This window comes from Eublepharis macularius, chromosome 12 (genome assembly GCF_028583425.1).
Source record: "Eublepharis macularius isolate TG4126 chromosome 12, MPM_Emac_v1.0, whole genome shotgun sequence".
In the NCBI taxonomy this organism is placed as follows: Eukaryota; Metazoa; Chordata; class Lepidosauria; order Squamata; family Eublepharidae; genus Eublepharis; species Eublepharis macularius.
In genome coordinates this window covers 60,738,718-60,760,532 of record NC_072801.1, presented here as the reverse complement: position 1 = coordinate 60,760,532, position 21,815 = coordinate 60,738,718, and the positions used below count along the sequence as shown (strand labels likewise).

Genomic DNA, 21,815 nt, shown 5'->3' with positions numbered 1-21,815 from the left:
AAAAGACCAACCAACATTTTTTCCACACTGTGACACTGAGAGATCTCTGTCTTTTGGTGCTACACCTCTGAAGATGCCAGCCACAGCTGCTGGCAAAATGTCAGGAACTACAATGCCAAGACCACGGCTATACAGCCCGAAAAATCCACGACAACCATCGTTCTCCGGCCGTGAAAGCCTTCGACAATATATTAACACTCAGATATCCTGATTTTTGACATGCAATCTTCAAAAATTATTTGTAAACAATCTCCCTTCTTTCTAGCTCTTACAGCTCAAGGGGGTGTGATGGCTGGATAAAATCTCTTAATTTTTTTTTTTTTGCAGTTAGCCATTTCTAATATTAACTGCACTTTATCTTACCTTTGTTTTCCCACTCAAAGGCCAGTGGTTCCACAGTTGGCTCCTCCAAAAATCCCCGAGGGGGAGAGAGTGGATTTCGATGTGAGTATTTCGTTTTGTTAAACTATCCTGATCTTTTTTAGCATCCTCCAGCAAACACTCTCATATTTCTCAGATGAGCAGCCACAGCCAATGAAATTATTTCCACATGATCTGGTTGAAAACTAGAGAAGGAACAAACCTAATTATATTACTTTATAGATATACAATGTATTCTTTATATTTTATACATATTCTTTATAAAATACATATATGTACAATAGCCAGATTCACTGGCTATTGTCATTTGGCATCTGAAATCACTCTACTCTCCGAGATATAAGGGCAGATGGACTCACATTCCAGCTGTATCTGAAAAAGTGAACTGTGACCCATGAAAGCTCATACCCTACTACAAATTTTGTTAGCCTTAGAGGTGCTACTGGACTCTTGCTCTTTTCTCTATGTACTTTGCCCTGGTTGCTGCACACATGACCAGAGTATACATGCCATTAACACCTCTAGCCTGAACCAGCTGCACAAACCGCAGGCAAACCACAACCATCATGTTCTTGGCAGCAGTTTGACGTGCAAACATGACCTGAGTAACGTTTATTACAGTGCAATATTTAGGTGATTTCTCTCCATCCAACTGTTACTAAAGGAAAAGGAGCAGCCAACGATTTAGAAGGTGGGGTGGGATGTGCTGCAGCCATAGTATTTCCTAGATACCTCTACAAATATACTCCCAAATGCCTCTGGATTGTACTAGTTACTAGGCAGCCATGCCCATGCCCCCTACCTTCTCTAGGTTAAACTAGGAATGCTAAAGCGTTCCAACAGAACACAAACTATTGTCAAGGCTTGGATCTTGTTGTCCAGTTTACAGTCTTTTGACTTGCTTCCCTGCTCAGGGCCACTAAAGGTGTGAAGAGCATATACATTTGGGCTGGATCTAGAGGGGGGGCAGGGGGGTAGTCTGCCCCCGGCGCCGCCAGGGAGGGAGCGCCGGAAGCAGCTCCCTGAGCGTGCAGGCGGCAGCATGGGCAGCCGCGCTGCCTTTTGCTTGCCCCGCGGGAGCGCGGCCGCCCACGCCATTCACTTGCCCTGCAGGAGAGGGGGCAGATGGCCACCCCCTGTCCCGCGGGGCAGGTGCATGGCGCGGGCAGCCTCACAGGCTCCCGCGCTGCCTTTTGCTTGCCCCGCGGGACAGGGGGCGGCTGGCTTGCAGCACACTCCCTGTCCTGCAGGGCAGGCAAAGGGCAGCACGGCCGCCCACACCACTCGCTTGGCCCGCAGGAGAGGGGGCAGCCGGCCGCCCCCTGTCCCGTGGGGCAGGCGCATGGCACGGGCAGCCTCGCAGCCCCCCGCACTGCCTTTTGCTTGCTCCGCAGGACAGAGGGCGCGTGGCAAGCCGGTCGAGCGAATGGCGCGGGCAGCTTCTCAGCCCCCCCCGCTGCCTCAGTGTGATGACGCAGCGTGATGATGTCATCAAAATGATGTCATCACACTGTGTCAGGAGCGCGCGGGCGCTGTGCACGCGCGAGGACCGGCAAGCGTTGCCCCGGGCGCCAGGAGCGCTAGATCTGGCCCTGATAGAGAGGCCTGAGACTACAGCCACTTGCCCATGGCCATGCCATCTGCACATTAAACCAAACCCTCATTTAAAGCCCGCACACACATGGAAGTATATGCCCCTATACTCAGTTGGGACTTGAATTTTTGAAGCATTTCTGATTGCAAAGAAAAGCCTGTGCACATATACTGGTATGTGTTTGCCAGCCTTCTGCAGAATGCCCAGATGTCAAGAGCCAGAGCAGCAGGCACAATCCAACTCCCTTCTACGTGTCTACGCTGTATGCGCTTTTGAGCAGGGTTGTAGAGAGTAGAGATGCTGCATATATCACCATGAATGCATTCCACAGTCATACTTACCATCTTTGAAGGCGTCCATCAGATGCAAGTCAATCATCTGATCTGTTCAGTTTGTGCCATACAGCTATGAATACCTGCCAAATAGGGTTGTATCAGATTTTCACAATACTGCGCATGCACGAAGAGGCTGTCAATTCAAATTGATCAGCAGCTGTTAGCATCACTAAGGACTACTTACATGAACAACAAAGGGTAGGGTTTGATTGAAGCACAGCCTTTATTTATGTCAAGTTTATATGATTTCTTTTTAAATTTTTAAACCAGATAAAGGTGTGCAGAAGGAAAAAGAGGGGAGGGGAGCAAAAAACACAAAGATTACAGCAAAAAGAAAATTCAAAAATATGCATTACAAGGACTACCAATTTCTGAGTGATCTAATTGTCTATTTAAACAATTTCTTGTTGAGCGTAGCGGTGACTCGGCAACGATGGGGGTGGGTAATAGAACTCGACTGGGCTGTGTGAGAACACGCCTGCACAAAAAGCCAGTTAGACTGTGTTGTTAGGAAAGATTATGGTGTACAATGATGCAACCTGTTGAACATAGACAAATAGATCAATGAACTTTCGACTTGATCATTAAAAAGTCAGTTCCCTGTTTGCAAGCAGAGAACCGGACTTGAGCCAAATCAGCAGGTGTTTGAACATCCCCGGTCTGCAATACTTTTCTTTTTGGGTTTCTTTACAGAAAAACAGTGGTGGGGAACAGCAGTGTCAAGAGGAAGAGGGGCAGGGAGAAGGTGGCTGCTTAGCCGTTTCCATTCTAGCCAGTTCCCCTCAAAACCCTTCCTCTACCTTGATACCTCCTGCACCAAGAAAGCAGAGGAAAGCTGGAATTGGCTCTTTACTTTGGAAAGAGACAGGGCTTTTTTTCAGGGGGAACGTGGGGGAACGGAGTTCCGGAACCTCTTGAAAATGGTCACATGGCTGGGTGGCCCCGCCCCCTGATCTCCAGACAGAGGGGAGTTGAGATTGCCCTCTGTGCCGCTCAGTGGCGCGGAGGTCAATCTCAACTCCCTTCTGTCTTGAGATCAGGGGGCGGGGCCACCCAGCCATGTGACCATTTTCTCCAAGGTCAACCCACTGAGTTCTGCCACCTCTTTTCCCAGAAAAAAAGCCCTGGGAAGAGATACTGTTCGGCTTCAGTTTCCAGAAAGGGGAAACAGGTTTCCAAATCTGGAGAAATAAGAAAAATAATCTATGGCCAGCTGAGAGCTCATAGACATAACATGCGTGCCCTGGATGAGCTCAGAGCTTTGCTACAGTGCAATCCTGTGCAAAATTATTTCAGTCTAAGCCTACTGCTTTCAATTGACTGTGACTGGAGTAACTCTGTATAAGATTGCACTGTCAGTCAGCTGGTGGTAGGGAGCAAAGCAAAGTGCCCCCTTTCTCCCCGTGGGTGCTATGGCAGCCACCATAGCACCCATGGGCACCGTGTTGGGGATCACTGATCTAGAGAGACAATTTAAACATGTATTTTTGCCAGTAATAACAATAACTGTGCATATATACCACTCAGCTATACAGATTAATGCCCCACTCACAGCAATGAACAAAGTCAGGGATATTATTATCCCCACACAGCTGTGGAATGGGAACTGAGAGGAATGGTTTACCCAAGACCACTTGCTGAACTCATGGGAGTGGTAGGATTTGAACCAGCAGAGTGCTGATTTGCAGCCCAACCACTTAACTGCTATGCTACAGCAGCCCATTAAGTCTTGATATCTCCCACTGCATCTTCATGAAATCTTGTTCTGTGGTATCCGTCAGAGATGTGTGTGTTCCACTTGCTTTCTCTGTTAGAACTTCCCCCTCACCCTCTTAAACTGTGAGGGGGACGTGTAAAACGTCCCATTTTCACACTTAAGGCATTACTCTTTTTTGTGGGTGGAATATGAGCAACTCCAGACAAAGCTCTTTATAATAATAATAATAATAATAATAATAATAATAATAATAATAATAATAATAATAATAATAATAATAAAAGAGCCAAAGTCACATTACATGTTTTAAAGAGTCAATTCCAGCTTTCCCAGACTTGACTCTCCCCCACAGCTACACAGCAACTGTTTAAAAATAAAGGAGAGCCCAATCACAAAAGGAGGAAACACATCTCCCCAAGTGCCAGTTGTGGTCAGGAAAAGGGTTGGAGGAGGAGGAGGAGGAGGAACCCTTCCTACACACACACACACACACACACACACCACATTTCTCAGCTCCGTCAGGCTCTCTTTTAGTTTTAAACAGCCCACGAACGTGCTGTGCGCCTGCAGGGAGAGTCCAGTCTGAGGAACCTGGAACTGACTCTTTAAAATAATATAACAGCTAATTTGGTTCTGAGAGACAGAGGATGCACCAAAATAATGGTTTTTAAAATGCCCTTATCTCTCAGAAAGAGGATTTGGGTTCGTTCTAAGTTGCAACTGAGGGCCAAACTACAAGTGATGAATGACACTTGAATGGCAAGTGAACAGGCTCACATGTATTCCTCTCTGTTCACTTGCACTCCACTTGCGCTCCACTTGATCACATGGGCGCAAGTGGAGCGCAAGTGAACAGGGAGGAATACATGTGAGTCTGTTCACTTGTTGTTCAAGTGTCATTTGTCACTTGTAGCTTGGCCCTGAGAGGAACTCTGGATGAAGGAGTAAGCTAGTGGCTGTTGCATGGCACTGTAAATGGGTGTGTGTGAGAGAGCTGTACGTCTTAAAGAAACAACCTGTTTCAAAAGCGTAAATGAATCATTAAGATCCACTGACAGATGCAATTCTTTCGGATAATACCCGCTGTCCATGGGCGCAGCAAACATTCCTGATAAATCTAACAGGGTAACAATGAGACAGATGCAATTGTTGACAAAGAGGGAAAGATTATGGTGTATCAATAGGATCTGTTTACTCAGATAATTGAAGAAAATCATCTTAATTGCATGACTGATTTTTTCGGTGACATATCTTGTCTAAAGCCTTTTATAAGTCACAGTATATAATATCTAGTGGATCACCCTTAACTATGGTTTCAGATTGGTAGCCATGTTGGTCTGCAGTAGAACAGCAGGATTTGAGTCCATTGACTCCTTAGAAACCATCAAATCAAACAAGATTTTCAGTGTATAAGCAGAGACTGTCTATTTCCAGGGCTCACTATATGGTGGTTAACCTTTGAGAAGGTTGGTGAGGTAGGGCTTCCATTTGCAGAAGCCATGGTGATTTCTTATCAGCAGGCTTTGTTCCTCAGTGCTCAATAATTCTGTCATAAATAACACTTTCTACTAATTTACATGGAACAGAACAGATCATCTCTGGACCCCTTTTTGAAAATCATGGTAATATTTGCTGCTTTCCAATCCTCTGGTATGGCTTCACTGCCGTGGACTTACCTGGGCCGTTTCCAAACAGTTTACATTTTGCCGGGATGCAGCGTGTTCTCGTGCGAAATCGCGCAATAACAGCGTGATCTCGTGCAAAATCGCGCAATAACAACGTCTTCCTGGCACGATTTTGCACGCGAGGACTCTGTATCCTGAAAAAAGGTAAGCCATGTGGAAACGGCCCTGTTGTCAGTCATATTTTCTTTTATATGCAAGAACAACCTGTGCAATTGTTGCTGGCGGGAGGGGAGAGATAGCATGCCAGAAAGCTTTGAGAGGATTCAGTTACATGAAAAATGTGGATTTTTTAAATACATATGCTATTTCCATGGATGGACTCACTTTCCACGTGTGAAATAAAATCAGGCTTCTCTCTGACTTTTGGATAGGACATCCACCGCAAGCGTATGGAGAAGGATCTCCTTGAACTTCAGACCCTCATTGATGTACACTTTGAACAGAGAAAGAAAGAAGAGGAGGAGCTTGTTGGTCTCATGTCAAGAATTGTGAGTTCCGGGCAGCAAGGGATTGTGGGTAGCTGGCAGCCCAATGTGGTTTGATCATTATGAAGGCTCTGGACATATTGTAAGAATTAGGAGCACCAGGGCTTTTTTTCTGGGAAAAAAGGTGGTGGACTCAGTGGGTTGCCTCAGAGAAAATGGTCACATGGCTGGTGGCCCTGCCCCCTGATCTCCAGACAGAGGGGAGTTTAGATTGCCCTCTGCGCCACTTGGTGACGTGGAGGGCAATCTAAACTCCCCTCTGGAGATCAGGGGGCGGGACCACCAGCCATGTGACCATTTTCAAGAGGTTCCGGAACTCCGTTCCCCCACGTTCCCCCTGAAAAAAAGCCCTGAGGAGCACCCATTTTGCAGGACTATTGTTGGCACTCGGGGTTGGTTCACAGTGTTTTGCCATCCCAGGCAAGGCATTCTCATCATCTCCTCTCATGGCTGGCAGCAAACAGCAAGCTGATCCACCCAACCCCCTTAAGTACTGAGGGGGCTCGGCTTGAACTGAGCCAGCAGCAATGAAAGCCCAGGAGGTAAAAAGATGGTTGCAATTTTATCTGAAGCAGAAAGAATCCATTCCAGAAACTTTTTTTAAAAAACGGAAACAATGTGTACATGAAATTTGATAGCGTTCTAGTTTTAGATCTGATTTACACATGGGGTGGAATGGTAAAATGGGCTCTACCATTTTGGACGGCAGGTGGGGATTTGCATTTTTAAGGCTCCATCATGTTAAAATATCCTGAATGAAAAATAAAAACACTTTAGCACATCAAGGAGAGAGGTTCTAATCTTGCCCTTCTCACAATGTGCTAGTTTTCCACTTACAGGGAATTGTAGGAAAACTGTGAAAAGATATAATTGCTCTCCTGAAGTGGCCCAGCAATAGTCTACCTTGTCTTCACTTGAGACATATACTGATCAAGATGAATCTGACATACTAAGGGACATACTGAGGGCCAAGCTAGAAGTGACAAAGTACACTTGAATGGCAAGTGAACAGACTCGCATGTATTCCTCCCTGTTCACTTGCGCTCCACTTGCGCTCCACTCAATCACTACGTGGAGCGCAAATGAACAGGGAGGAATACATGCGAGTCCGTTCACTTGCCATTCACGTGTACTTCTAGCTTGGCCCAAAAATGTCCTTTTTGTTTCTTTTGGAGCCTATATGCTGTCCTTGTCCGCCATGATGTTTCTCTAAAAAGTCATTTTTATCCAATTTATACATAATCATTCATATGCAAACCACAAAAATGATATTAAATTGCATAAACTGAATGGGAAGAAATTTCTTTAATGTTTAATTCTTTCTAAATATTCAGTGCCTATTTTTTTAAAATCATCCTGTTTGCCACTGCCAGAGCAATCCTAAACCAAGTTATTCCTTTCTAAACTCACTGACTTCAATGGACCCTGTTTAGGATTGCGTTGCCGATCATACAGATGTCTGCTGGTCATCCTACAGTCAGTTAAGACCCCTCTCCTTTTGATCTCCTAGCAATAAGGCATTACAAAAGGCCGCGGCTGTACTATGTCCAAGAGTACATTACATTCCTTTTCTCAGGGCTTTTTTTCTGGGAAAAGAGGTGGTGGAACTCAGTGGATTGACATCAAAGAAAATGGTCACATGGCTGGTGGCCCCGCCCCCTGATCTCCAGACAGAGGGGAGTTTAGATTGCCGCGCTGAGGACAATCTAAATTCCCCTCTGTCTGGAGATCAGGGGGCGGGGCCACCAGCCATGTGACCATTTTCAAGAGGTTCCAGAACTCCGTTCCCCCACATTCCCCCTGAAAAAAAGCCCTGCCTTTTCTGTTATTCCATTTCATGATGCCATCTAGGTTGCCCCAGGCACCTCCCAGATCTTGATTTACACCACTATGCTCTCTCCAATTTCATTAAAGTACTCTTATTTTTCTGATTGCATGACCTGTAAACATTCCAAACACAACCCAGTCCTTTTACATATCATGGAGAACAAACTTCTTTGTTTCTTGAAACTGCCTTGCTAAGGTAACTTTTTTTAAAACCTCTTTTCCCTTGCAACTACTAACATTATCTGTTTTATACAGGGCTCATTTTGAGGGGGAACATGCAGGAACGCAGTTCCGGCAGTTCCCCAAAGAGGTCACATGTCAGGTGGCCCCGCCCACCTGACTCTCAGCCATTTTGTGCCCGTTTCAGCCTGGATTGGGGCTGAAACAGCCCGGATCGGGCCTCTGATGGGTGGTGGATCACTCTCCCACTCAGCAGCGGCCTGATCCTGACCATTTTGGGCTGCTTTTCAGCCATTTTCAGCCCCTTTTTGCCACTTTGGGCCCAATTTCGGCCCTGAATGGCCAGGATTGGGCCCAAAACAGCCAGGATAGGTGATGTCAGGGGGTGTGGCATATGCAAATCAGTTATGCCAATGACATACTTCCAGTGATGGCAAGGGCCGTGGCATATGCTAATGAGTTATGCTAATGAGTTATGCTAATGAGTTCCTCCAGCTCTTTTTCTACAAAATGACCCCTGGTTTTATATATCAGTGTGGTAATCCCCCCCCCCCCAAATACTGCATTCTTCTTGCATGTTGAACACCTTGGTAAGATGAGGGGTGGGGTCATATTTCGCATTCCCACCATTTTGATTCAAAAATATCCATTTGGTTTTTGCTTCTCTCTTGTACATTTCCCCCCTCCCCGTTTTTTTCCTGGGTGTCAACAGGCACACGCGTGCCGCACAATGGGCAAATGGGGGTGAGCCACCTCTGTTAAACTCCACATGTTTAATAGAGAGCTATTTATCCAGCTGTATAGGCCCAACATGCTGGTTTTAGAGACAATTTTAATCAGCTCCTGGAGCTGCCGCACACTGCTGTCTGTGTCCAGACCAAGCCCCAGGCAGGCAAAGTCAATGGGTGTTCCTTGCTTGGGAATCAAAATAACTTGCACCAACCCTGTTTCAGACTGTTTCCTGCTCTTAGCATACACACATGAAAAACAAGCAGTTTACAATGTGTATAAAAGATCTGTAAATCGAATGATGGCAAGGGTGGCTTGCGATCACCTTCGATCCTTCCTATGATTTATTATGCATGTGTGGTTTCAAGTCAGAAAGAATTGTGAGTTGGCTGAAGGCAAAGCGCCGTAGCTTTCAGGGTCCCTCTCTGTGCATCTGGTGCAGGAATTGCAGACCTGCTGCCTTGCCCAAATACCTGCTTGCCTCCCCTTATGCTTTGTTTGTATCTCTGTAAATAAAGCAAGTATTACCATATAAATCTTAAGCCCCAAGTGTTCAATTATCTAAAATAAACCAAGCCCACTAGCTTTGCCCTGAGAATTTCCCACTATCTGGGGACATAACAATATTGTACTTAGCAATTCAGCCTACAAAAGATACTCACAATGACACATTTAAAAAAAAATCACACACACACACCCCAAGATAGGGTTGCCAGCTCCAAGTTGGGAAATTCCTGGAGATCTGGGGGGTGAAACCTGGAGAAACCTGGAGAAAGTGGGGTTTAGAGAGGGAAAGGACCTTGGCATGGCCTAATTCCATAGACTCCACCCCCCAAAGTAGCCATTTTCTCCAGGTGAACTGATCTCTGTGGCCTGGAGACCAGTTGTAATTCTGGGAGATCTCCAGCCACTACCTGGAGGCTGGAAACCCTACTCCAAGACCTGCAAAATAAAAGGAATGTTCCTCTTAACTCTTATCAGGTTAGCTGCATCAACACGTGTGGCAGAATCAAAACAGGAGCAGTTTGCTCTTGCATACTGAGGCACAAACTAAGAAAGGGACCGGGGAATGCAGTTAGAAGTAATGAATAATCAATCTATATTGTGCAAAGTGCAAAGTGCAATGTTAATCATAAATATTTATTATTATATTTATGATTATTATTATATTTATGATTTATGATTTAAATATTATTATATTTATGATTTATGATTTATTATTATATTTATGATTAACATTGCACTTTGCACTTTGCACAATATAGATTGATTATTCATTACTTCTAACTGCATTCCTCGGTCCCTTTCTTAGTTTGTGCTTCCTGTTAACCAGGGGAACTCCCGCTGCTGTTTTTTCCTTGCATACTGAGGGGCAAGCCAACAGTGGCACAGCCTAGTGGTCATAATGAAATGAAAGCTGCTCCCATCTTTGAAAGTGCCCTTCCAAGAAACGCTAAATACGGCTATTCCAAGTGGTGGGGAGTTCCACAGGACCATTATTTTCATTTTCTCAGTTTCAAGCCTACCTTACAAAGGTCTAAACAACCTTTTGCACTCTTTGGTAGGAACGCCGCCGGGCAGAACGTGCTGAACAGCAGCGGGTCCGCACCGAGAAAGAACGGGAACGACAGGCCAAGCTAGCCGTGAGTATTATCCTCCTCAAGGAGAGGGAGGTCAAAGCCTGGTTCATGGAAGGGGCATGAGAAATTCAAGAAAGCAAAAAAGAAACAACAGAAAAATGAAAAAAAAGTGTTGTGTATGTGTAGCTCCCATGTTGCATCGCTGGTATCCACAGTTAAAGATGAGAAAGTCCTCTGCCTCAGTCCACAGACAGCCTCTGCCAGTCAGAGGAGGCAGGCCTGGGCTACATGGAACAATGTTCTTCCAGTTCTTTGGTCTTAATGTGGCCATAGAGCCTGTGTGTCGCTGCCTTGGAATCTGCATCCCAATTGCCTTCCTGGATCAGAGAAGAGGGCCATCTAATGTATTGCTCTACTACCAGTAGGGATCAAACCAATGCACATGTGAAACTAGAGTGGTTGTTGATTGCCCCAATCAGAACCATGAAGCCTCTGAAGATAGAAATTCCAAATTTGTCTCCTGTCACCAATAGCCACGGACAGATCTGGCCTCCGTGAAATCACACGTGTCCTCTGAACATATACAGAATTCCGTCACCACTGAGTTACCCATATGGTCAGTAGAGATCATCTTTGGGCTGTGTTAATGACTCTTGGGAACCCCACACATTTGGTAAATGAATCACAGGTTCAGGAAATGTGTACATTTGCCATTTCTATCCTACCACAGAACTTGACCTTGATGGTCTCCACTTTTTGTTTCTTTGTCATTGAAGTAAGTTTCTAGCTTATATGCAAAATCAAAAAGAGTCCAGTAGCACCTTTAACCAATTTTATTGTAGCATAAGCTTTCGAGAATCAAGTTCTCTTCGTCAGATGCATGATACGGAGACTGGTCAAATATAGAAGAGGAGGGAGAGAAGGGGAAGAGAGAGAAGAGGCAATTAGGGGGGGAAAGGGGAGGGTGCAACCAAAACATTCCTTTGCTAGTATATGTAAACATCTCCTTTTGGTGTGTGGATCAGTTGGCTTCAAAGGAGTTTGCCCTGTTAGTTTGTAGCAGCCAAACAGCTAGACCATCCAATTCCAATGCAGTATGAGCCTTCGATAACCACAGCTCTCCTTGCCAGATGCATCTGACAAAGAGATCTGTGGTCCCCGAAAGCCCACGCCAGGTGCCACTGAGCTCCCCCAGACCCCGCCTCTGTAAAGGAAATCTGTTACCTGTGATAATGTAATAACCATTCATTGTCCCTATTCAGTCCCAGCTTGACAGAGTCAAATTTGCATATGAATTCCAGTTCAGCAGCCTCCCGTTGGATTTTGTTTTTGAAAGGTTTCTGTTGAACTACAGCGACCTTTAAGTCTTTGATGGAATGTCCTGGTAGATTTAAGTGTTCTCCCACTGGTTTCTGGACGTTTCCATTTCTAATGTCATATTTGTGTCCATTTATTCTTTTGCGTAGAGGTTGGCTGGTTTGTCCAATGTACAGAGCAGAAGGACATTGTTGGCACATGAGGGCATATATCAGATTGGAGGATGAGCAGCTGTAAGAGCCAGAGACAGTGTAGTTGATGCCATTGGGTCCTGTAATTGTATTCCCTGGGTAGATATAGGGGCAAAGCTGGCATCTGGGTCTGTTGCAGGGCCTGGTACCTGTGCTGGTGACTCTGCTGGCCGATTCATGGTTGTGAGTGAGAAGTTGTTTAAGGTTGGGGGGCTGTCTGTAGGCAAGGAAAGGTCTTCCACCCAGGGCTTCTGAGAGAGAGGTATCATTTTCCAGGATGGGTTGTAGCTCACTGATGATACGTTGGATGAGTTTGAGCTGGAAGCTATAGGTGACAACCAGTGGTGTTCTGTTGTTAGTTCCTTTAGGTTTGTCCTGGAGCAGACTGTTTCTGGGTACTAGTCTGGCCCTGTTGATTTGTTTCTTCACTTCATTTGGTGGGTACTGTAGTCTCAAAAATGCTTGTTGTAAATCTCTTAAGTGTGAGTCTCGGTCGAGAGCATTGGAGCAGATACGGTTGTAACGTAAGGCTTGGCTGTAGACAATAGACCGAGTGGTATGTTTAGGGTGGAAGCTGGAGGCATGTAGATATGAGTATCGGTCTGTTGGTTTCCGGTATAAGGTGGTATTTATTCATCCATTATGTAGTTGTACAGTGGTGTCCAGGAAGTGTACCTGTTGTGTAGAGTGGTCCAGGCTTAGGTTGATAGTAGGGTGAAAGTTATTGAAGTCCTGATGAAATCTCTCAAGAGCTTCCTTCCCATGGGTCCAAATGATGAAGATGTCATCCAGGAATCTTAAGTATAGTAGTGGTTCCAGTGGATGGGAGCTGAGGAAGCGTTGTTCCAAGTCCGCCATGAATATGTTAGCATATCGTGGTGCCATGCGTGTGCCCATGGCTGTGCCATTAATCTGTAGATATAAGTTGTCACCAAATTCGAAGTAATTGTGAGTGAGTACGAAGTGACAAAGTTCAGTGGCGAGGTGTGCTGTGGTGGCACGTGTGAGCTTGAAAACACATGGACAAGAACTGGTGAAATCTCAGAGGCCAAATATGGTACTAATCCGACCTCTAGGTTGGAGGGGGTGTCGTCTGACCTATGATGATCCTCTCCATTGACTAGTAAAAGCAGAATAAAATATGCAAAATCCCAATTATGCTTAATATAATGAGACCAATTCTGAGTTTTCACGAGTGTAGTAACGACAAGACACCGAGATCTGGATGCAAAGTCTGACCCTCCAACATGGAGGCGAGAGTTTTATTAAGAAGCTGTCTATAGCAACAATTGTATCAACAGTTACACATTCCAAAACCGGTCACAGCCAACTAAGCAAATATGCCGTGATCAGGCTTTTGTCTTATCTATGAAGCTAGTGAAAGGTACATCATGAACTTCTAAGCGTAGGAGAATATTACTTAGAGTGTATGGGAATATTGTGCTCTGTGAAAGATGAGAGATTTACTGTGAAACATTTAAACTACGTCCTGAGTCTTCCTGTGTGGCATGCCAACTGACCAGGGGACCAGGACTGTAGAAATGTAAGAGTCAGCTAATGCAGGCTGTGTGGCATGCCTACTGCGGCCTACACACAAGCACAGCACTGAACACTTTCTTTCAAGAGTGGAGTGGGGATCTAACGGTCGCTTCTCCCCATCATTGGTTAATGGACATACTGTCATCATTTGCAGGAAGAGAAGATGAGGAAAGAGGAAGAAGAGGCTAAGAAAAGGGCTGAAGATGATGCTAAGAAGAAGAAAGTGCTATCCAATATGGGAGCCCATTTTGGTGGATACCTGGTCAAGGTAAACTGTTTAGGAAAAACAGCCCATCCTGCGCTATAAAACTTGAATGTACAGTGAGAAGTTTTAGAGGCAGGCATTTACATGGATTGGTTCCCTTTAGAGGAGAGAGCCCTGGTGCTTTTGTAATATTTATTTTATTTACAAAAGTACAAATAAAGCACAAGTAGAGGTAAGAGGCACTCCCAAAGGCAAGAGATCTATGATTGCATGAGAGAGAAAATCCCTCCCCTCCCCTCCAAGGTGCTCCAGCTAACTCTTAGCAGAGTCTATTTACTTAACCTCTTTTAGTGTGATTTCTGGAGGGCTAAGTAGGGAACAGAATGTGAAATCAAAACCCTCCGACATTTGTAACAATACAAGATTTATATAGCTAAACTCATAGGTGTCACGGAAGACAGAAACTTGAAGCAGGTGTTGCCTTTGAAATCAGTTATGCAACTAGTTTTGGCTTGATACAGCTTTACAGTGAGCAGAGTCCAACTTTTCTGGTCTGCCCACAGCCAATCTTCCGATGCTCTCCTCTTGCAAAAAAAGAGCAAACTGGACAGCACAGAAACCAGGCTTCAGTTTTCAGCTTGAAAAATAAAGCCCTACAGTAGTAATATGATCCCAACCATAATACCAGTCATACTAAATTTATCCCCCTTTCCCATTAACATTTCACATACATACATTTTAATTATACAAAGTGTTAAGAGCCCAGAACTGTATACAGTTCTCCAGCAAAAAGACTCTCCCTGTGCTACTAGCTTCCACTCACTACTCCACCATTACTGGCCTAAACCAATTCGTTTCTGGGTGTTACCTTTGCACTCCCTTTCTCTGTCCCTTCCAGCATTCAAAACTGTCCTTCCTTTTCACACAGACGCACACCTGGCAACTCCCTTCAGCCAAGAAGGGGGTCATCTCCCCCAGCCCTGATAGGCTGTTTGAACAGCCAAGTTCCTAACAACCAAGACCAACTGAGGAGACATTCACGGTCCTTGAGACACATTGCCATTTCCTTTGTCATGTAGGTTACACTGAGCTTTAGCTAACAGAGGCCAAGCCCGTTACAATACGTTCCCAGTCATAGTGCTCATGAAGCACCAGTGCATGATGGGAGATGCATATGGCTTCATGAACTTTCAGTCACTTCAACAGTAACTGAAACTTCAGTAGTAACTGCAGTCATAAAGTTTCAGTTACTACTGGGCTTGTTTAAAAGGTACACCCTCTATTTCCTCTTAGGGAGAGGAGGACATAGCGCAATAGCAGTTCTCCTTTTTTGTTTTAATGAGTTGGAGGTGTCTTGCCAAAAGTGGCAACCATATCAATTGCAGATTTCATTTGAAAAGAATTTGTGGGATCCAGTTTCCTTTCTGCTTATAGCTCCGTGTATTCCTCAACGACAAAAGGCAAAAAAAGGGAAGGGGTAAGCAGGTCAGTTACTGGAAGGATGGGGCCTTGGTTTAGTGGTAGAGGATTTTTCAGGGAGTAGGTGAGGTGAAATAGCTCTGTGTTTCATATCCTGCAAGACAGCTGCTGCCAGCCCCAGTAGACAATACTGGCCAATAGACCAAAGATCTCCTTCAGCATCAAAAAGCATCATATGTTATTGTGAAGATACCATAGGGAGAGTGGGATCTCATATGCTATCCTGAGCTCCTTGGGGGGAGGCTAGGATAACAATTAGAAGGACACATGCTTCAGTGGGAGAGGAAAATCCTTTGAATGCAGAAGACCCAAGGGACCCGTCTTTGGCATCTGGGGGGAGGAACTGCCAATCAAAGCAGGCGGTATTAAGAAAGCACAATTGCAAAGTCCGATTAGATGGATTTCTTCTCTTGAATTGATGGTTGAAGCAAATACTGATCCATAGGAATTTCAATGAGTGGCTTGGGAGTTTTACGCAGTGTTGATGGACAATAAACGGTGGGTGGGAGGATTCTTAATGCCACAGTCACCCACTTTCACAATCTCACTATTTAGAGATTTTTGCAAATGCGCTCCCATGGCTTCCTTAAGTTTCTCTAGTATCTACCAGAGCAAACCTAAGCAGGTCTACTCAGAATCCTACTGAGATGTATTCAATGGGCTTACTCCCAGGAAAGTGCTCTTAGGACTGCAGCCTTAGAAATGTTAACAAAAGTGATCCCGGAATTCCCTAAATCTTAGGGAAACTACACAAAGTATTTGCCAGGGTTTTAAAACTGTGAGACTCTAAGAGGTGCAGGTCAAGACCACGGGACACAGATGTTTATTTTCACCAGCATCTGTGGTCTCCTTTGTGAGGAAAACATGGGTTTATAACAGGGTGGAAGGACAATTCTCTCTCTACTACTGGAGTTCTGCTTCCCCACAATGCATGGACTTGGGTAGAAAATCTTCAGATCTAACTCACAGTAGTGGAAAGATAGCCAACCCTAAGCCAGAGAGAGTTGCGGGAATCCATTTATCATTAATATTGGGTTAAATTAATTGGATGGAGGAAGGAGGCATGGTATAGCTCAATCTCATCAGATCTCGGAAGCTAAGCAGGGTCAGTACTTGGATGAGAGACCACCAAGGAAGACTCTGCTGAGGAAGGCAACAGCAAACCACCTCTGCTTCTCACTTGCCTTGAAAGCCCTTTGCTGGCATCACCACAAGTTAGTTGTGACATATGTACAGAAGTGACTCAATATAAAACAGCCTTTCTTTGCCCACCATCTCCTAGGCAGAGCAAAAACGTGGCAAGAGGCAGACGGGCCGTGAAACGAAGGTCCGGATCTTAACAGAAAGGAGGAAACCACTGAACACAGAAAACTTAAGCGAGCAACAGTTGAGGTCAGTAACATAACTGGCAACCAGCAATGGGAGGGCTGATTTCCCCTCCCCTCCTCCCTCCCCCCCGAAAGATAAGCATAGGACTTGTTAAACAACTCTTGCACCATAATAGTACCTGCCTTTCTCCATCCAGGGACAAGGCCAAGGAACTGCATGACTGGATCAATCAACTAGAATCGGAGAAATTTGACTTGATGCAAAAACTCCAATGCCAGAAGTATGAGGTAGGGGTGAACAAAAGAATGAAAATCCTTTCTGCTTTTGTGGGAGCTGTAGTATCCAAAATCGGTCTGCTGAGAGGGGCACCATGAAATGCAGAAATACTGCGCGTGCATCTTGTCGGATCAATATAAAGCTCCAATGCAGGCAATAAGGAATCAAATTCCTGTGTAACTGTAATGTTATAATAAATTGTGGTCTGATCAAACCCTCACTATATGGTAACATCTGAATACATTCAGTTTTTGACAAACTGGGATTTTGTCAGTGGGTGCCATAGAAGAACTGTCATTTAACCAGTTTTGAATTAGTTGTCATTTCATTTGTAGTGACATCTGGATCCACAAACCACAATTTTCAGAGTAACTAGCCACAGAAAGAGCAGCATGGGGAAGATGCCTTCCCTGTTGGGAGGTGGGAGAGAAGACAAGAAGCAGGCAAATCGGGGGTCATGCACAAAGCAGGATTGGCTGTTTATATCTGGTAGACAAACCTGAGTTTGTTGCACAAGCAACAATTTAAACCAATGATCCCAACATTGGTGCTCAGTCTCACCCATAGGATTTCTGGTACTCATTTGCTTCTCCCCCCAAACCTGGCTTTCCTCCATCTCATTTGAGCTGAAAGTGCTTCTAAAGAACCCATGAGGCTTCATCTTTGTGTTTGCAGAAAGCCTTGGTTAAGAAGCAAGTCCTTCCATCTTAGAAGGATGCTGGGCTCATACCCTCCCAACCTCCCAGCATGGTGTAGTGCTTAGAGTGTTGGATTAGGATCTGGGAGACCCGGGTTGGATTCTCTGCTCTGCCATGGAATCTTGTTGGATGTCCTTGAGCCAATCACACCCCCTCAGCCTAACCTACATCACAAGGTTGTTGTGAGGATAAAATAGAGGAGAGGCAAATGATGTAAGTGGGTCCCACTGTAGAGAAAGTCAGGGTGTAAATAAAGTGAAATAAATGAAATGTTGTGATTGGCTCCATCACTTCACAGCAGCCATGTTGTGATGGGCCTGGTCCCCTGACAACCATTTTGTGCTGCCAGTCACTCCCTATTTTCAGAATTCCAAAAGTGCCACAGGTTCAATGAGATTGGGGACCCCAGGTTGAAACAAATCAGAGTTTGTCAGGATGACTTATTTATTGTGAGAGAGGCATTCGTCATCAAAATCTTTTATCAGCAGATACAAGTGAAAAGAAATTTGTTGTATTGAGTATTTTGGGGTCATCTAATCTATCTCTAGGAAGCCTATCTTTCGGTCTGTTATGAGGGCTGAAACAGAAGCAATGAAGCATGGATCTTCATCAGTATGTAAAAGATAAAGTGCTGGTGCAGCTACAATTTGGATAAAGGCTACATGGGACAGGGGGAAAGAATTTAACTAAAGCCAACCTCTAGTGTCTGTTAAAAGCCCATCTTCCCCCTTCCTTTTAAAACATGAACAACAGTATGGACAGCCTGGTTTCTGTCACAAAACTAAGTGAGCAAGCATTGGGTTAAACAACTCTCCCTGCATGATCTAAACCAACTCGTAGATGAATGTGAGAACAATAGACCTTGACGGGTTATTTTGTAGAAAAAGAGCTGGAGGAACTCATTAGCATAGTTTATTAGCATAACTCATTAGCATATGCCACACCCCTTGACATCACCAGAAGTGTGTCATTAGCATAACTGATTTGCATATGCCAGACCCCTTGACATCACCTGTCTTGGCTGTTTTGGACCCAATCTTGGCCATTCAAGGCTGAAATTGGGCCCAAAATGGCAAAAAGCTAGATAGAATAAGGAAGAAACCTAGTTAATTATCTACCAAGAAACCTAGTTAATAATGATCTACCAAGAAATAGAAGTCAAGGATTCTCTTGCTGCTGGGTTTTTCCCAAATGTCGCAATGATGTTAACAGCAATTTTCTCAACCTTTTTCCTCCTCCAGATCAACGTTCTTTACAACCGTATCAGCCACGCTCAGAAATTGTGAGTGGTCTTTTGGTTCCTTCTCCTCAGTCCAGCTATGTTTTCCTAGCCAGAGCCATGTACATTAATACAATTCAAACCCTGATCCCTGCAAGGTGGACAGAAAAAATGTGATTGGTGTAAGGAAGGATATTCACGTTTGAGTGGAATGCTGTGTGAATTTACCATTCAGATTTTCAAAATCTGATGTTTTGGCGATATTTGAGTTTCAAAGCCACATTTTGGGGTGTTAAAACCCAAGGCTTCTCATCTAATCATGAGTCTTTGCGCCAGTTAGGATTTGAATGCATTCACAACACTAAAAATTCATTTCAGCTTTTAAAATAAGAACACGAGAAGAGCCCTGGGCCATCTATTCCAGCATCTTATTTCCCAGTGGCTGACCCAATGCCCCCAGAAGACTCTCCTCAGGGGTCGAGACGAGAGGGCCAAACCTCCCCCTACTACAGTCTTCCAGCAACTAGTATCTTTGCTAATAACCAGGGCTTTTTTTCAGGGGGAACGCGGGGGAACGGAGTTCCGGAACCTCTTGAAAATGGTCACATGGCTGGTGGCCCCGCCCCCTGATCTCCAGACAGAGGGGAGTTTAGATTGCTTTCCGTGCTGAGCGGCGCGGAAGGCAATCTAAGCTCCCCTCTGTCTGGAGATCAGGGGGCGGGGCCACCAGCCATCTGACCATTTTCTCTGAGGGCAACCCACTGAGTTCCACCACCCCTTTTCCCAGAAAAAAGCCCTGCTAATAACTACTGATGAACCTGCGATCCATGAATTTACCAAATCCTTCTTAAAAGCCACCAAAGCTAGTGGCCGTTCCATGCCAGTAAGTTTCATCAGGTAAATAATATGTTGTGTGAAGAAATACTCTCTTTTTCTATCCTGACACCCCATCAAGTATTTGAGGCAGAGAGGGGAAAGTATAGACATCCTTCATGTCTCCCATCACTAGTTCTCTTTATTTTAAAATGAAAACCCCGGAACAGTCTAACCCTTCGTTGTAGGGAAGGTACTCTAATCCTTCCATCATTTTGCTTGGCATTTCTGCACTTTTTCCAGCTCTGTGATACTTTTTTTTTTTTTTTGCAACGGGGCTGCTAGAACTGTACACATTATTTCAACGACAGCCAGATGGTAGATCTTGCAGCAACTGTGCCATTTTATTTTCAACTGGTAAAGTAGAAATTGCTTTTTTTTTCACTGCTGTCACACACCAAGTCAACGTTTTTAATTGATTTATCCACCACAGCCCCAAGATCTTTTCCCCTGTTTGGTCACTGCCAGTTCACACTGGATCAGCATAGATCTACAGTTAGGAGGTTTTGCCTCAATACACTTCTCTTCACACTTAATAGTGTAACTCTAAGCAAAGTTACACTTTTCTAAGTCCACTGAAGTCAAAGGACTTAGAATGGTGTGATTCTGTTTTAGGTTGCCCTGTGAGTCATGCAGAATAACATGGGCCACTTTTTTGCCTACAACCTTGGAGAGGTCTTCTTTCTATTCCATCTTCTAATCAGAGGCTGTGATTTAGCTTCAGTTTTCTCCAATTGTATCTCAGACACTTTTCCAATAGAAAACGGTTTCAAAACGAAGGATTTATGTCCATCTGCCAGTCTCAGAATGTTCACAGTTCCCATCAATACTCTCCAAGCACCAGCCTAATAGATATTCCATATTTTGGCTCCTGATATAAAACTTAAAACTTGAAAACTACCAGAAGCAAACATTACTCTCCATATCTTTCTAAGCCAGCATTCCACTTCACAAGTGCCTTCAAGTTCACAGGTGAGAGAGGGAGCTGTCCTAAACAGGTCTATTCAGAAGCAAGCCCCATATGATTCAAAGGGGGCTTATCTCCCAGGAAAGTAGGCATACCTCCCTTAGAATTGCAGCTTAACTGCTTAATTTTCTGTAAAGAGTGAACGACACATGACATTGTAGTAGTATGATTGGAATTCCAGACGTGGAGTAGTTTAGTGAGGGGTATTTTTGATCAGGGAATTGAAGTGTGTTGGAAGTACTAAACTCTACCTTTACCCAGTACAATGAACCCCAATCCGTATTCCTTGATCCGTATCACACTTGCCCTACCCAGGCACTATGGCTGCTGCTTAGGGCCAAAAAATAACACCCTGGAATTCCAGCCTGAAAACTCCAATGCCATATTTAGTTTGATGCTATGGAATTGCCCATATACGGGCCAGGCTGTAAGTGCACCAAAGACATCCAAGAAATTGTACTTGGGAGTCAACGTGCAGCTACCTTATGAGTCACACACTTCTTGTTTGACCTTTGCACACTACAGAAGCCTCTGATGAGCTCCAGTTTTGAGTAACAGGAATGCTAACCTACCCTTTTCCTCCTTGTAGCAAAAAAGGTGCCGGAAAGGGACGAGTTGGTGGTCGCTGGAAGTAAAAAAAGAAGATACCACTCCCAGCCCAATCTGGAGCCTCCAACAGCAGCAGCGACAGTTGATGATGCCTCGTTGCTTCTCCTGTGTGTATACTGTGCTGAAAATTATCCAGCTTATCCTCTATCCATTCTCCTCCACCTCACACGTGTCCATAGCATGTTCTGTGTCACAAGCTGCACATAATAAACCAACCTCTTCCTCTCCTTCTGTGGAATCTCTCCTGTTGTTTAAAATTCTATCTATTAACAGGCACAAAGTACAAACGGTAGCGTCCGTTTTTGGTAGACAGAATGGAAAATACATGAGTGAGAGGAATCCCACATGGGATAGGGGAAAGGGGATTGGGCAACGTTTGGATAGACCACGTCTACACTGCACCGATGAAATTTGGCAACTGGACAAGCTAGGAGAAATCTATGATAAAAGTCTCCAAATGGGTTGGATCCAGCCAGCTTTTCCATTGGCAGAAAAGAGACGGAAGTCCCCTTTGTCTCCCTAAAAAGCCATGTTGAGATCATGGGACCTAAAAATGAAAAAGCCGTATGGGATATAATGAAGATAAACACGAGAACCAAA

The 21,815-nt window shown here is 44.7% G+C and overlaps 1 protein-coding gene across 1 annotated transcript in view; it reads left to right on the top strand.

Moving 5' to 3' along the window:
• The window catches only part of TNNT1 (troponin T1, slow skeletal type), a 44,073-nt gene extending 22,631 nt beyond the window's left edge, over positions 1–21,442 (top strand). The window contains exons 6-13 of the mRNA XM_054993292.1: positions 384–444; positions 6,084–6,200; positions 10,499–10,576; positions 13,715–13,828; positions 16,527–16,636; positions 16,770–16,860; positions 18,789–18,829; positions 21,196–21,442. Coding sequence (XP_054849267.1) covers positions 384–444; positions 6,084–6,200; positions 10,499–10,576; positions 13,715–13,828; positions 16,527–16,636; positions 16,770–16,860; positions 18,789–18,829; positions 21,196–21,241 — 658 coding nt within the window. The 3' untranslated portion in view covers positions 21,242–21,442. The remainder of the gene's footprint in view (positions 1–383; positions 445–6,083; positions 6,201–10,498; positions 10,577–13,714; positions 13,829–16,526; positions 16,637–16,769; positions 16,861–18,788; positions 18,830–21,195) is intronic.
• The last annotated feature ends 373 nt before the right edge of the window (positions 21,443–21,815 follow it).